This window comes from Vitis vinifera, chromosome 11 (assembly GCF_030704535.1).
Source record: "Vitis vinifera cultivar Pinot Noir 40024 chromosome 11, ASM3070453v1".
NCBI classification, from domain to species: domain Eukaryota; kingdom Viridiplantae; phylum Streptophyta; class Magnoliopsida; order Vitales; family Vitaceae; genus Vitis; species Vitis vinifera.
Genome location: NC_081815.1, coordinates 3,487,893 through 3,503,237, shown reverse-complemented (window position 1 = coordinate 3,503,237; position 15,345 = coordinate 3,487,893). Strand labels below are relative to the sequence as shown.

At 36.4% G+C, this 15,345-nt stretch overlaps 2 protein-coding genes across 9 annotated transcripts; both read right to left on the bottom strand.

The window, feature by feature from the left end:
- Nucleotides 1–3,460: 3,460 nt before the first annotated feature.
- Nucleotides 3,461–5,989, bottom strand: LOC100244080 (protein SODIUM POTASSIUM ROOT DEFECTIVE 2). Its single transcript, XM_010658051.3, has 4 exons — nucleotides 5,627–5,989; nucleotides 4,851–5,138; nucleotides 4,387–4,462; nucleotides 3,461–3,873 (listed from the first exon to the last, which is right to left on the bottom strand). The coding sequence occupies exons 2-4, from the start codon at nucleotides 5,052–5,054 to the stop codon at nucleotides 3,749–3,751; spliced, it is 405 nt and encodes a 134-aa protein (XP_010656353.1). The 5' UTR covers nucleotides 5,055–5,138; nucleotides 5,627–5,989; the 3' UTR covers nucleotides 3,461–3,748.
- A 1,209-nt stretch (nucleotides 5,990–7,198) lies between these two features.
- Nucleotides 7,199–15,345, bottom strand: LOC104880649 (protein MLN51 homolog). 8 transcript variants are annotated; one of them, XM_059740761.1, is made up of 12 exons: nucleotides 14,798–15,345; nucleotides 13,913–14,021; nucleotides 13,544–13,749; nucleotides 13,030–13,450; nucleotides 12,665–12,950; nucleotides 11,313–11,427; nucleotides 10,113–10,238; nucleotides 9,597–9,652; nucleotides 9,455–9,491; nucleotides 9,308–9,344; nucleotides 7,651–7,700; nucleotides 7,199–7,550 (listed from the first exon to the last, which is right to left on the bottom strand). In XM_059740761.1, exons 1-10 carry the CDS (start codon nucleotides 15,214–15,216, stop codon nucleotides 9,308–9,310), a joined length of 1,812 nt encoding a protein of 603 aa, XP_059596744.1. In that variant the 5' UTR covers nucleotides 15,217–15,345; the 3' UTR covers nucleotides 7,199–7,550; nucleotides 7,651–7,700. The 8 variants fall into 8 exon arrangements, with proteins under 8 accessions (XP_059596744.1, XP_059596746.1, XP_059596749.1 ...); XM_059740763.1 differs by having other exon boundaries at nucleotides 10,113–10,232; XM_059740766.1 differs by having other exon boundaries at nucleotides 13,670–13,749.

Below are 15,345 nucleotides of genomic sequence, written 5' to 3'. Positions count from 1 at the left end.
GGATACAAGATCGAGATGCTTGGAAGACTTGAGATCATAGGAAATGAATGTAAGATGATAGCATGAGTGCACTTAGGATGTTCATACCTTTTCATGCATCTTAGAAAACTTGGTTTATTCTTTAAAACTTGATTTTCTTTAAAACCCGAGTTTTATCAAATATACCTTAGGCAAATTGATTCAAAATTGGCATATTAACTCACCTATAGACCTTGCCTAAGTATTAGAAAAGAAAGGAATCAAAAAATAGGTTTTTCGGGGCCAAAAAGGCTCAACCAGTTGAGGTTGTCCAGTCGAGGACCGGTCGAGGAAGGTTAAAAACCTTCTCTCTCTCCCAGTAGCCTTCTCTTCCCGGTCGAGGTGATTCCTTTACCGGTCGAGGTCTAGTCGAGCACCAGTCGAGGTCTGGTCGAGCACCGGTCGAGGTCCGGTTGAAGTACGGTAACCTGTCATGCATTAAATGCTCCAACGGCTAGTGAACCGATCGACCCCTAACTCGACCGGACGAGGTTGCCTTTTGCTGTTTTTGACTCCCGAGCTTAGAAACCTATAAATTGATAGCTCCTCTTCATTTATTGACAAGAGAACAATTGCATTCAAAGCCTACCTACCTGTTCTTGATCAAAAAGCTCTCATTTCTTTCTTAGTGCATCAAACCATCACTTGCATATTCTTAGTGCACTCTTGTAATTCATCCTAGCTTTCTCTTGTACTTGAGCCATCCTTAAGCTAGGTTGAGAATTCCATCTTTGTGTAAACTGAGTGTGAAAGCCTTCAAGTGGTTCAAATCTTGAAGAGATTGTGTAAAAGCCCATTGGAGTCGGAATCCAAGTGTAAGAAGATTGAAAGCTTGATTGAAGCTTCAAGTTAGTGGAACCCTCACTCGGTTAGGAGATTGAGGAGAGTGGACGTAGGCAAGAGAGTGGACGTAGGCAAGGGAGTGCCGAACCACTATAAAGCCGAATTTGAATTCTCTAACTTTATCTCTTTCCTTTATTTATTTTGTGCATATATTATTGTGTGGAAAAAGATTTTGAAAAACCCAATTCACCCTCCCTTTTGGGTATTTTCCTTAATTATTCATAGCCTTTGTTTTATCACTTATAAAAAATTTTATTACAACAACATGCAAGAATCATGAATTGATATTTGATCCGAAACACAGACTTGGATTCACCTCATGTTGAGATAAATAGACTTGAACAAATATGGGGAGACTTGGCCAAAGATATAAGCTTCTTTGACATAGTCTTCATCCAATTTTCCTAGTTCTAAAAAAAATAAAAATAAAAATTTGAACAATCACGGGTTGACCAGTAACACTCATTTCAATTAAGAACATTTGCTTCATAGTTTATTTTGGAAAGTTCATAAATTTGATAAGTGTACATTGATTATTAAATTATATAAAATATTATTTGATGATAATATTGTGATATGTGATTATAACATGTTTAATTTTAAAATCTATTTAATATTAAAATTATGATATATTTTTACTAATCAATTAAATGAAAAATTTTCATTCAATTATAAAATAGTTATAATTAATTTGTTATTTAAACCCTTTTTTTTTGTGGAAGGTGTCTCTTGAAGAGACACCTTTAGTATAATTCTATTTTTTGGGAATTGTAGAATGTCCCTTTTCAAAATTTGAAATTTTTCATTGAAAAATTGTAAAAAGTGTCTCTTCAAGAGACACTTTCAATATAAACCCAATTTTTTAAAAATTATGAAAGTCGTCCGAATATAATTATATTTTTTTTGGTAATTATAGAAGGTGTCTCTTCAAAAAACACCTTCAGCATTCAAGAGACACCTTTCACAATTCCCAAAAAATGTAATTATATTGAAGGTGTCTCTTCAAGAGACACCTTCCATTATTTTAAAAAAATTGGGTTTATACTGAAAGTGTTTTCATACACTGAAGAAAGACATCTTTAGCTTTAAAATCATTTCCACAAATTTTAATATATATATGGGATTTTGTGGAATTGTGGAAAGTGTCTTTTCAAGAGACACCTTTAATATAAATCTAATTTTTTGGAATTTTATAAGGCGTCTCTTGAAGAGACACCTTCACCTTTGACACATTTTGTATAGATTAAAATTTTTAGGAATTGTAGAAGGTGTCTCTTCAAGAGACATCTTTAACTTTAAAATTAAATTCACGAAACATTCAAATTTGTCAAATTGTGGAAGAGACACCTTTAATGCATATTGGATTTTTTGCCTTGTGAAAAGTATCTTATCAAGAGACACCTTTAATATAAATCCAATTTTCTGGAATGATAGAAGATGTCTCTTCAAGAGACATTTTTAACTTAAATTCAATTCTTTCATGATTTTAAAAATTGTGGAAGGTGTCTCTTCAAAAGATACCTTCCACGTGGTCAAAACTACCGTAAATCTATCAATATTTTCACAACTACCATTTTTTAATAATTATTTCTTAAAATTGCCGCAAAAGTTAAAAAAAGCCCCCCAATAGTGGATCTGAATCTTTTGGGCCCTGGTCCATGCTACCCAAAACCGTAACTTTTTTTTTTTTTTAAAGGGCCAAGCCCCTTATTGTAAAATTGTGAACTGGGCTTCATCTCTTCTTTATTTCTATATTTATTTTGATTAAAAGGCAAGGCTCCAAGAAGTATTTTACTTATAAGTTACTACTATTTTTTATTTTAAAATAAAAAAATAAAAAATATCAAGAGCCTGTTTGGCAGTAGTTTAGCAAATGCTTTTTGAAAAAAAAAAAAATAGGTGTTTGGCAAATTTCAAGGAAACACTTTCAAAAATAAAATAAAAAATAAAAAAATAGGAAGATTTTGTTTGACAATATTTTTTATTTTTTAAAAAAGCTTTTATTTTTTATTTTTAAAATAAAAATAAAATTTTGGAAGAGTCTGTTTAGCATTATTCTAGGAAACGCTTTTAATCAAAAAAGTGTTTTTGAAAAAAAAAAAAGAAAAAAGAGGTATTTAACAAATTTTAGGAAACACTTAAAAAAAAATATGAAAAATCACTTCTAATAGTAAAGAATTACTTATAGTGTTTTATGGAAAAACACGATAAATGATTATCCTAAAAATACTTTTAAAGAAGACACTTTAAATAGAAATAACATTAAACACACTTAGAGCACCTTCCTAAAATCATTGTCAAACACACTCTCAAAGTATATCTGATCAAACACTGTAACATTTTTTTATTTTACCATCGTGTTATACAAGTATTTTCACTACCTTTACATTAAAGTGAAAATCTCTTACTCTTTGATCTAAATTTGTATCTTATGATCCCTTTGTTCAACCATTAGTTTGGAGGCGACCATGGCACATTCTTGGAGCCACACAGATGTATTGTCACCCAAACAATATCTTGTCTGATAGTGATAAGCCTTTGAGCAAATGAAAATTATCATATGGTATGCTGGTATCAGATAGGAAATGGAGCCACAATGTTTATCAAACTTGCTAATACTTCAATTTTTTCATATACATTTCACCAAATAAAAGTACAATAATATAAGGGGTAGTTGCCAAGAGTTACATATGGTTCTAGTTCAAGCTTCACACAGAGAGACCTGAAAATTTGCTCTTTTTCTGTTTCAACACAAGATAGGACCTTGAAAATGTAGTAGTATATTGTTCAAATATAGGGTGAATAAATAGTAAAAAAGTATATATTTTTTCAATTTGGCCTTTGTGGGGGTGGCTAAAGCATTGAGATGGGTGTTTGTTTTCTCAAATCATGGGGTCTTCCAAAGCTCTGCAACCTTCACTTTAGAGACACTCTCCAACACTTCTAAGGGGACAATGTCTCCAACAACCACCACCATCTTGCTTTCTAGGTCCACTTGGTAGGAGGTCACTCCTGTTGAGAGAGAGAGATCAAAGGAGTACTTTGAAGCACAAACATTGAGAGCATGCTAACAGCAGAAACACACCCCAAAAGGGTTTACTAGGAGCATATAAAAAAATGGATTAAATGGGACATCAAAGTGTGGGGGAACCTTCCATGTGACCCAATGCATTATATGTGCCTTTTTTTTTCATGTGTTCTATATAACTTTTTGCCAGTAGGCCCATCACCCACATCATTGTGATAGTTTATTGTCTAAAAGGGTCCAACAACTGGCTAAAAACAAGTCCATTAGATTGAGAATTAGGATCAGTTCATTGGGTTCATCTTTTTGAATGGGGTATTGCTCATTGTCAAGCCAATTTCTGAGATATAAACATGGGGGAGTCGGTTTGATGTACACGCATAGAAGAGCTGAAAACTAATATAGTACTAGTATGTATATATGGAAAGTGAGGCAGGGACAAGTGAAGGCAATAGAGTTAATATTGAAAAGTGATGAGAGGATCATGGCATTTGACTCACCTTCCATCTTCGAGATATGCTTCTCAACTTTTCTTGCACAACCATTGCAGTGCATGGACACCCTTAGCACCACCATCTACATGATTCACCAAGAGAAAATTAGCTGAAAATTTGGCCAAGTTGTTGACTCATTCTGATAGATTCCCACAAAAGAAAAACTGATCTAACTTTCTAATCCACATCTCAAGCATATGAATCCACATGGTGAAGTTCCAAGCAACTCATTGACTTCAAAGGAAAAATGAATATACAGTCCAGTGAGCAAGTTATGGAGTCATCAGCTGGCCGACTATTGACTCTTTGAGCCTGAGGTTTCAAGTCTTCAAATATTTGTTCATAATCCAGCCATAGGCCCCAGATACAAATTTATATATGGAGGTTTTCTTCATGCTCATTTTGGAAAGGAAAAATCAGAAACAATAACAGCAATGCTAATCAATGAGTTGAAAGATAAGTAACCTCACCTTAGGCTTTAACTGAAAAGCCAGGGTCTGCTTCTCAGCAATAACATCCTTCAGTCTGACCAGCTGCCTATCATCATCACTGACAATCAATGGCTTTCTCTCAAACTCATCTTGGGCTTCCAAGGAGTTGATGCAGAAACAAGAGGTCGATCCCGAAGAAAGACAAAAACAATCTAACACCCTGCCAAAACTGAGTTTCCCCATCTCACTAGATCCTTACTTTCTTGCCCCCACAAGCACAATATTTTGAAGACACTCAGAGACACTCCTCACATAAGGATCCACAACCTGCCATACAACCACGAGCTGATATACTTTTGTAGAAACTCAAATCTGAAGCAAACTAGCTGAGGACATGTGAATTATCAAATAGGAGAGAGAGAAGCTAAAGGGCCTGTGTTTATTGGGAAAATGAAAAGCTTCATTGAAACCAGTAAGTGTATGAAAAGAAAAGAAGCCAAGGCCAAAATCTTTCTAGAGAGATCAAACTGGTCAAGGAAGATGTAGAAAGGGATTCAATAACCTGAAAAGGCACTCCTGACTGTAATGACTCAAGCTAGATTTTGTCATGTGAAGAACTACTAAAGATAGGAGCTAGGCATCTTAAATTGTAAAGGAGAGGACATTCGTGTGAGATTGGCAGCTCATTACAAATGGGCATCTCTCTCATGTGAGTATATGCTAGTTGAAGAAACACAACATGTCTTAAAAGCAAGTGAAGAAGCTATTTCATATGACTAAGAGGTGAAAGGCAAAGAAGCATAAGTCACACTCACCACTATAATGGAGGAACATCAAGCTTTAATGGCATGTGATGATGGGACTCAGCCTAAGCTGGAGAACAAAATGGTATTTAGTATTTACAGATGGATTTAGATAGCATTTCTTCTGATGTTTCACTTTAATTATGGTCATGATAGAGATTTATGACCATGAAAGTTCTCCCATTTAAGTATGAGATACAAAGAACCACTTCTGCAAAAACAAGAAATATTTTGTATCATAAACAAGTACTTTTAAAAACAGGGTCATGAAATATAAATACATTATTTGAAAAAGAAAAAAATACAATGATAGCGTCACATCCCATCCTTCTACCAGGGGCTTAAAGTCATACATGACAACATTCTTATAATTACATAAATGCCCTCAACTTATCATACCTGCCATGATTTTTTATGAGTAAAATAGTCATTCTGTGTGCCCTCCCACAAGGCATCTTCAGAACCTGGTGAGACCAAAAACATGCACATTTATTTTAAGGGGTAAGTAGTGGTGAATAGGATAATCATTGACGGACACTGAAGGAGTTGAAGCTGTTGAGGGCCTTGTCTTTGTCTTCCATATTATAGTAGAGGAAGGGGCAAGAGGACTTGAATTATTGGATGCAATGAGCCCTCAAGGGATTTTGAATTATTGGACGGTTGAATTTTTATTTTTATTTTGGCCAACCAATGGGTCTATTTCCTTACAGGCTGGTCCATGTGATGATGGTTCCACTCTGAATTCCAAATGGAGGGAGACAAAAGTAAAGAAAAAAAGTTAGTAGTGAAGTAACGTTAGACACGTGTGGATCACATGAGTCTTGCAACCCACAAGCAAAGCTGGGTTCCAAGTGTTGGATGAGGGTGAAGAACAGAATGGCGTTTGATCACACTTCAGAAAAGGCTAAGAATATGCTGTGGATACTGCACTACTTCGGTATTTGATATAAATAGATAGATGCACTGACAGCCTAGCAGTGACAAGAAAGGAACTCTCGTCTACATTCAAAAAATAAACGTAGAACAATGTTAAGCTCAATAGAATACTTATACTTACCTTATGGGCATGCATAAATACCCATAAATCTCAGGTGAAGTTCTCCTGGGCAATGAATAGAATACAAAGAGTGGGGCTCCCGACAAGCTGAAGAAGAAAACAGGTTAACAGGATTTTATACTAGCTTTATCTATTTGATGCATCACATGGTTGGAAGCATATCCAAGTCCCAAATTTATCGCGCCTGGAGCTATTGGGTTGGCTGCCACTCACTTGAAAGACAGCCAAAATTGAAAAATTATCCACCATCCTAATATCTTAAGTGATAAGGTACTTCTCAAAAATATTGGCAAACTGCAGGAACCGGGCTTCTGAATGCTTTAAAAACCAGACTTCTTATGCAGAAGTATTTAGTTGAATGGCATCCCTGGCAGTTTTTAAAAAAGTAAAGGAAATACCACAGCTGAAACACAACAAATTTGGACATGACCTTTGGTCCTAAGCAGCTTACAGCATAAGGGGATGATAGAAAGAGAATCTGAGAGAAAAACAGAATATACAAATATAATACAAAATGAGGATGAGAATGATGGAGACCAGGGTGCAACATCTAGAATATGTGGGGAGTTTAAAAGCAACAACTATGCAAATTGTTCTTTGTTTTTTATACTGGCCACTTTTCACTTTTGTTTTTCTTTCTAAATTTTCTTTTGGTAGACAAGAAGAAAACACCCTTTCATGCTCCATACGTTCTATTAGGTACATTTCTCAAAGAATTCATACAGTTTCTAACAAGCTTCTCTACAAACAAAAAAAAAAAAAAATCATGTTGTGAGTTCTCTGGTGCATTAGTCAAGGAATTGCCAATCAAGCTGCATTAACTCTTCTCCAATCAAGCATGGAACCTGCCAAACCAATAGCTCTTCTCCCATCATACAGCTGCAAGAACAAGCAAGGAAACCATGTTTTGGGTCTCAAAAAGAAAGAAGGAAAGGAAAATAAAATCCTGAAGTTGCTTAAAAATGAATTCCTTCTTAACCTATTTTCAGCTTTTCCTTGTCCTTTCCTCATTCTTTCCAAGATCCAAGCCTAGAGAAAGAGGGTTATACAATGACATATAGTGAAACAATATGTTGAGTACCAAAGGGAAAAGCCAAATACTACAGAATATTACACAAGAGCAACAATAATGAAGAAAATGTCTAGATTATTTCTCAGAAATTGCTCTCCAGGAAATTAAAGCACCAGTTTTATGGTGCAAATAGTTTCAAGAAAAAACCATGTAGCATGCCAGGAAATAAAATACTGTGCGAGGAACTGGAAGCTAAAAGTCCAATGATGGAAGCTCCATTTTTATTTTATTAAGTGTGACTTTTGGAGTTATGCCTTGTCCCTGTTTTAGAAACTGGAGTCAAGAATGAGGTCTAGTAATTGGGCACAAATATGCCCGTGTCCTCAGGGTTGATTTTGAGGGGAACTATCTGTCACCTGTGTTATGTCCCCAGAGAAGAGAACTGTTTTCTGTTAGCATTCAATTTGTGTTGGTTCTGCATGAATTTTGCCAATCAAAACCAACGCTTATCTCACAAATGTTTTAAACATTGATTTGAAATTTCGAATCCCTTGAAACAAGATTGTTTTTACTGTGCATATTTTATGCACTGGTTATCATACAGACGCTTCCCAACCCAAAATTAAAGCTAGATCATTCAGTGGCTTCCAAACTGGAGTCATAGGCAATTTCTGAATTTTTGTATTCTGCAAATTCTGAAACATGTCACTTTTAGACTATTTCAACATCACAACACACAAGTTTCTATGAAGCGAAGACAATAAGAGTGATGACAGCATCATAACGTCCATTCTAACATATCTGGATAAGGACGACTGACCAACCAAGGCAACAGTAACACAGAGAACGACCCATTTTCCCAACATACTCTGACCAAAGAGCACTCCAACAAGAGTGATATCATGTAACATGTGGTTCCTAAATAATTCAATAATCCAAAACATGCATAATTAATTTTGGAAAAGTAAGAAAAATAACCTAAGAACAGGAAAGCAAACCTACATATCTGGTGACATGTTACTGGCCAAAGCAACTAGAACAAAGACCGGAGATCATAAAGGGGATGGAAGGTCCGAACTATCAGAAATAAAGAGGATTCTAGAGATAACATGAGTATAATGTGAGTGTTGCATGCCATTGGAAGCTCTGTCACTACTTGTTCTGCAGTGACAGTACAAAAGAAAATCACAAATCACACAAGACCTGTTCGACAAATCATAGGCACAGAATTATTCAAGTCACAGTCCAAAAAATATCAACACCCAACCTGATGCATGAACAGACAAAACATGACTCAGTACAAGCCATGAAACATGATCTGTCTGAGCTCGCTATGGGTGTTTTCCTTCTCCAATCCACATAGTTCTCATTTAAAAACTTAAAATATATACACAGAGATTCTAAACCCAATTGCTTATCATATAAGAAATCTTATTTCAGGACTTCTATTTGTATTAAAAAAACTTCTATTTCTATGATAAGACCTCAATGTAAATTATCTTTACAATAAACTCTAAACAAAATAAATTGTAATCAAATGAAGCTGAAACAAAGTAGGAATTTCAGACATATGGTGAAGATATCAATTAGACTAACCTGGTTATTTAAGTACATTAATCCTTACCTATTCACTTTGCTTGTCAAAGTTCATCTTTGAATATCTGCACAAAAGACTAGTAAACCTCAGCCAAAGAGGGGGGCAAAGGAAAAAGACAGTTGAGGTGCAGCATGCAGGTGCTGGCACATGCACACGCATAGACAGTCAACTTGCCTGTGAGGTTTGAATTTTTGTTGCCAAACTTCATGTCCTGCAGGGACATCATATTAGTTAAAAATAGCTTTTTGCTGTAGTCCAAAGTGGAAAGTAACTAGTGCTTTGTGCATAACCAGGAGAACAATACTGCAAAACTAACCAGGTTCATCTGTAGGTATTCTGCCACCACTAGCCATGTTTGTGCCCGTTGCCTTGCTTAAAAGGAACTCAGACAACTGAGTTTCTTCTTTAAACACAAAACCGATAAAAGCACTACAACCAAGTATCTAGAAAGAGAGGAAATTTGACAGACAAGGGGCGACATGTTTTAAGATTCCGAGTCCAGCAACTACTGAGGATGATAGTGTAATTCCAAAAAGACCAATGAAGGCCTCACTTAAGATAGCATGAGAACTTTTATTTTTATTCACTATGTGCTTTGCAACAAATATCCATAAGTTATTTGACCAAAACCAATTCTCCAAAAAGCTAAGCAAGAGCAAGAGTAAGGTGAACTCCAGGACAGGAGTGGAGAAGTTTACATAACATTCCACAATATAAAAGCATTTAATAGTGAGAAAAGGAGTATTCCTCAAAACTATGTAATTTATAGATTATCAGGGAGGGAAGAAACAAAAAATGAAAACTTGCAAAGAGATAATTACAACAAGCTCACCCAGATACTCCAACAGGAGATGCTTGTCTCACTGGATGAGCAGCAATGTAGGGAGAACAACATGCAGCACCTAAACCTACCGTAGCAGCCACCAAAATTGGCAACATGGGGGTTTGACACCTGTCCCTTACCATGGAGATACAAGTGCATGCGTGTTGGTGGTGTAGGTAGAGGGAACCAAAGAAATAGCTCAGGTAACAATCACAACATGGTACAAAATCAATGCAGAAGCAACAAAATATCTGCACTCAACAAACCTTAAACCCAGTATATGGGATTGACTAAGAAGTCCAGTTTTCAACCAATTATATATGCAATTTAAAGTATAACAATACTTAAAGAGTGTCCTTAGTATAGTCAAATATCAAATTTAGCCAATTATGTCTGCACTATTAGAATTTTTTTAGGAAAAAACAAAGGAACGGGGAAATGGTTTGTGTGGATGATTGGTTGATGGAAAAGAAAAAAAAAACTTAACCATTCTCCTCTTGGTATTTGACCATTTGAACTGAGATCAACTAGAGAACTAAATAAAAGGAAGTGTTCAACAGCAGGGTAGACTTACATTGAGATAATCACATCAAACTATGTGCCTCTTTATAGAAATCACTAAAATCCTCCTTAAACTTTGTAAGCTCATATTATCAGGAAAAAAAAGAAGATCAAACTAAAAGGAAATCATGCAGGAAATAACTCCAATATTTGGACAGTGATAACATTTCAAAGGAACTCCTTTGATTTTTGCAGAAAGTTGCTAGGAGTTTGGGTGCTTTGACATTGACTACTCCATAAGCTGATCCATTGTTGTACCTTTTTTGGTAATCTTGAAACAGTGTAAGAACTCAAATTAACAAGCAATTATAACAACAAGAACTCAATCTCTAGGTTCACTTCCCTTGTTACAGAAAAATCAACGCCACCAACCATCAAACCATCCCTTCTCACAGAGGTATGCATGATTATTTCTATCTTTAATGGGAAAATCAGCTGGATCCAGTGTTCAGTTATTACGTATATTCAAAAGAGAAGCTTCCCCATGAGTATCACCATCCAGTATCTCTTCCAAATTCAGTCATTAATCAATCACAAATCCACCTTGCTGATCCGGACAACCTAGCTTTTGGGAGCATTTATAATCCTCAAGGAAAGAAGGAAAAAATTCTCGAAAAGTACACAAAAATAATGAGAAACAGAGCTTACCATGCTATATCAGAATTGCCAAAACCATGTTCGGATAGAGACGAATAACAAGTGAGACACGTACAAACAGGAGGAAATCCAAGACCACCATGATGCTGGTCACCAAATTGCATCACTACATGGCCAAAGATATAAACTCAAAGATGAAGAAGAGGCAGAAGAACTGTGTTATGATAAAAATGATGGTATCATAAGACGAAAATTTCCACTTCTAAAATTTCACGCCTTTAATGTAGATGTAATGGAGTGTCCGGGATGATGTCATGCAGATCCAAAGCCATATGATACACAAAAAGAAGAGTCCTCAAATTTTCCCAATTCAGGTAGAGATTGAAGCAGGATGAGGCCCAAGAGTGTTCGATAATACTAACTTGAGTAAATGAACGCAAACAAGTTGCCAATCATATCAAAATAAAGATATAAATTATAGTTTGTCATGCCTTTTAATAATAGTCATTTTAATAGACAGGGTTATTAATTGCTGGAACTACAGTAAACAATGACTAGTTGAGGAGTTAATTTGAAGCTAACCACTAGGTTTACTGACTTAAAAAATCAAACAATAATGTAAGAGCTACACTTAGCTAATTTGAATTGTGAATTATCAATAGTTTACAATATGTGAAAAGGCCCAAATTCCAATTAAATCCACCTATGATCCATTTCATCTAATTATAGTTGTTTGGCTAACTTATTAAGAATTTACCGGTAATTGGAAAATAAATACTTCTCTTCCGAACTGATTAATGCAGAAAGGTCATATGGACTCATGTGACAGGATCAGTTTCAAAATTAATGGTCTGCATTATGTTTTGAATTAAAAGGAGAGGTGATCAGCCAAGTCACCTGTATGAAAGAACAGTTAGTAGCAGATAAAATAAAAAAAAAGGTTGATGTTTTTGGTCATCAAAGAAACAATTAGAACCTAGGAATACTTCTAGCTTGGGTACAATTCTTTGCAATTCTTTTGTTATTCAAATGTATACTCTCTCTAATGATTTCCTTTCAATTTCTTGTGAGTTGGTCCTATGACAATAACTGTAATCACTATTAGTAATAGTAGAAGTACACCATATGTTGGGTTACTGGATAGTAGTTATAGTAACAGTAATAGTTGTGATATTGGAATAGTGATAGAAGTACACCAGAGAATTGGGTCTAGTTGTAGCGTTATGAGGCTAGCGGTGATAAGTAGTAGCAGTAGTACTAGTACTAGTACCCCAAGCATAACTGGGAATAGTAGTAATAGTGCGATAAAGCACTCGTGAAAACAGGAATTGCTGCTACCGATAGCAAGGGAAGTGTCAGTACTTCCAGTATAAGAAGGGAAGTGACATACAGATATACCTAACCTGGAAAATTTCCTGGGGTAGCAGGAAAGTTCTGACCGCCTCTTCTATATAGGTTACCCCTTTTATTTCCTTCGACAATGACTGTTCCTTTTCCATCCAATGCATGTTTTGATTTACCTCCTGGTAGAGATACCAATGCTCCAGATTCAGATGAATTCACTGCCAAGACTTCAGAAGAAGCTTGAGATCCAAACTCAGAATGCTGACTCGACTTCTGTACAGGACCCCATAAAGGAGGTTGAACTGTGCCTTGAAGGGGCCTTGGTTGAACAGAAGGATGCCATCCCTGTGGAGAAACTCTATTTACTTGCTTGGAAGATGCAGTTAATTGATGATGAGGCTCTGACCAGAAATAAACTCTTTACCTGATCCAAGGAAAGGGGAGATCCACCCGTATCAGTTGACAGGCTCACAGAAGAATGTGAAGGCAGATTGGTCAAACAATGTCCACCAACCGGATGAACAGACTTAAAGCGGAACGGATTGGGGTCAACAGGATGAGCTAAAGTGTTCCGTTGTTGAAAAACACCAGGTTTTGACACAGCAAAATTCTCGTCCAGCAATACAGACATCAGCTGACATCCACTGGTACCTCCAGGTTTTGCATCCCATTTCTGTGCGACAGAGAGATGACTGGTAGAACCATCTGGATAAAGCCAAGCAGAACTCGAACTTGATGCAGCAACACACTTCATACGGGCAAGCGGAACAGACTGTGAATCTGAAGTGTGTAATAATACTCTCTCTGAATTGGTGTTTGAAGTTGTTTCCAGGGACTGTCCAGACCTTGGAGGGCATAAAGAACAGATGGATTTGAAAATAAATTCCAATGAAAGAAGCATTGTAGAAAACCTTTTCATACCCAAGGAGTTCACTCACTGTTTGCTTTTTGTTGATGGGATTATATTTTTGCTCCTTGTTAGAGATTTATATCTTATAGGCCCTCTCCCTCTTACAACTTTTGATGATTTGTTCTGATTGTCAGAGTTTTCATGGGGTCTATACCTGGTTCCTTTCACATTGCCACTTCCATGGCCTTGACTCTTACTATTACCTTGAGAACGATCTGAACTAATCCTCCTTACCTGCATATTTAAAGAAAGTGCCATAATAGCTGTTCGGATATTGTTGCTCAAGTTTGAGAAATGACAAAAGATAAACCATTGTAATATGTTTTACACCACCACAAAACAAACTATTAGGAAATGGAGAACAATTATCAGTATGTAATAGGACTTCAATAAATACATTAGACTCCTGATGTTGCCTTTCCTGCTGCATCATCTCTTCAAACTTGTCATGGCCCCATTTCTGTTCATCTTTGGTCTCCCACAACTTACTTCCGCTAACAACACGCCTGAAGGAAACAAGAATCTCGTTCAACCATGATACAAACAGGAAAGCAAAAATGAAAAAGACCTCAAAAGTGGGTGCAGAGAGACTCTCTTCTGCAATCACAAAATTCAGGCATTTTATGCATTTTAAGACAGAACTTAGGCATCTATGTTGCCAGTAATCATTTTGATCTCCCAATTGATGACTATTTCTGCATAATTCTCCACTGCATGAGATCAACACAATTTCGTGCAAAAAGCAAACACTTTCACAAGTACAGCAATTTCCAAGGAAAATAACATAGCACCTTTCATATTGAAACATTTTTATTTTTCCACATGCAAATTTTTATTTTCACTGAATCCATTTGTTTCCAGACAAACTAGTCACCAAAATATTGGATATTTCGACCATGACTCTGCATTTAGAGATATCCAAAAGGAAGAAAGAAAGGGAAAGAAAAAATAGTTGTATAATTTTCCAGAATAAACCTTTTCCAGTGGTAAAATTTTATTTTCACTAACTGAATTTGTTTCGTCCAAAACTAGGCCCTCAAAAACTTTGAAAAATCAATTCAACTTTTGCAATCAAAATAAATAAAAAATCTATTTACAAGCGGAATCCTTTTCTTGAGAAACAATTTACGCGGGAAATTTTTTCCATCAAAACAAACAGAGACAGTGATTGCACCTTCATTCACACTGAATTGTTAAACAAACAAATAGATCCAAAGTACTTTCACGCATTTCACCCAAAAAAAACTCCTAATATTGAAAATCAAAACTAAAAAATACGTACCGGCGCCGACCACGACCACCTGTATCTCTGGACCGATCATCGTGCAAGTAGAAAGAGCCGAATTTCGGAACCAAGAACGGTTCCAAATTCATCTTCTCTTCGTTTCGCTTATCCTCACCGTGAAGCCCTGTCCGCTCCGCATCCGATTCCGGCAGCTCCACCAATACCTCAACCTCGTCCACTTCTTCCTCTTCTGTATATGATTCTTCATCATTATCAGACAGCTGTGCCTCACTGAGACCGTCAGATTCATTGCCGGAGCCAAAGCGGGCACTACGATCAACCGTGCGAGACCTTGCTCTGTCCTCGAATTCACTGCCATCGTCATCCTCGTCACTCGCTTCTCTCCTTCGCCTCGCCATTGGCAACATGGAGTCGTCTGAATCGTTCTCATTCAAAGCGTCTTCTTCCCCTTCCATGGTAGTTAGGGTTTCGATTCTGTCCGAAACGCGGGAAAGTCTCTCGAGTGTCGCCGTATCCCTTTATGTGGAAATGGCGCTGTATAACGGCTCTCGCTTAAAATAATTTTAATCTGAAAATTAATAACC

Bases quoted from the DNA above. Each gene is read 5' to 3' on its own strand.
- LOC100244080 (XM_010658051.3), bottom strand. From the start codon at position 5,054: ATGGGGAAACTCAGTTTTGGCAGGGTGTTAGATTGTTTTTGTCTTTCT. The intron at 4,463-4,850 runs GTGAGGTTACTT...TGAATCATGTAG, and splicing joins CTTTTCAGTTAAAGCCTAAG to ATGGTGGTGCTAAGGGTGTC. The intron at 3,874-4,386 runs GTGAGTCAAATG...CTCTCTCAACAG, and splicing joins GCATATCTCGAAGATGGAAG to GAGTGACCTCCTACCAAGTG.
- LOC104880649 (XM_059740761.1), bottom strand. From the start codon at position 15,216: ATGGAAGGGGAAGAAGACGCTTTGAATGAGAACGATTCAGACGACTCC. The intron at 10,239-11,312 runs GTAAGCTCTGTT...CTCCATGGTAAG, and splicing joins GGCAATTCTGATATAGCATG to GGACAGGTGTCAAACCCCCA. The intron at 9,653-10,112 runs GTGAGCTTGTTG...GTTCCTTTTAAG, and splicing joins TCTCCTGTTGGAGTATCTGG to CAAGGCAACGGGCACAAACA.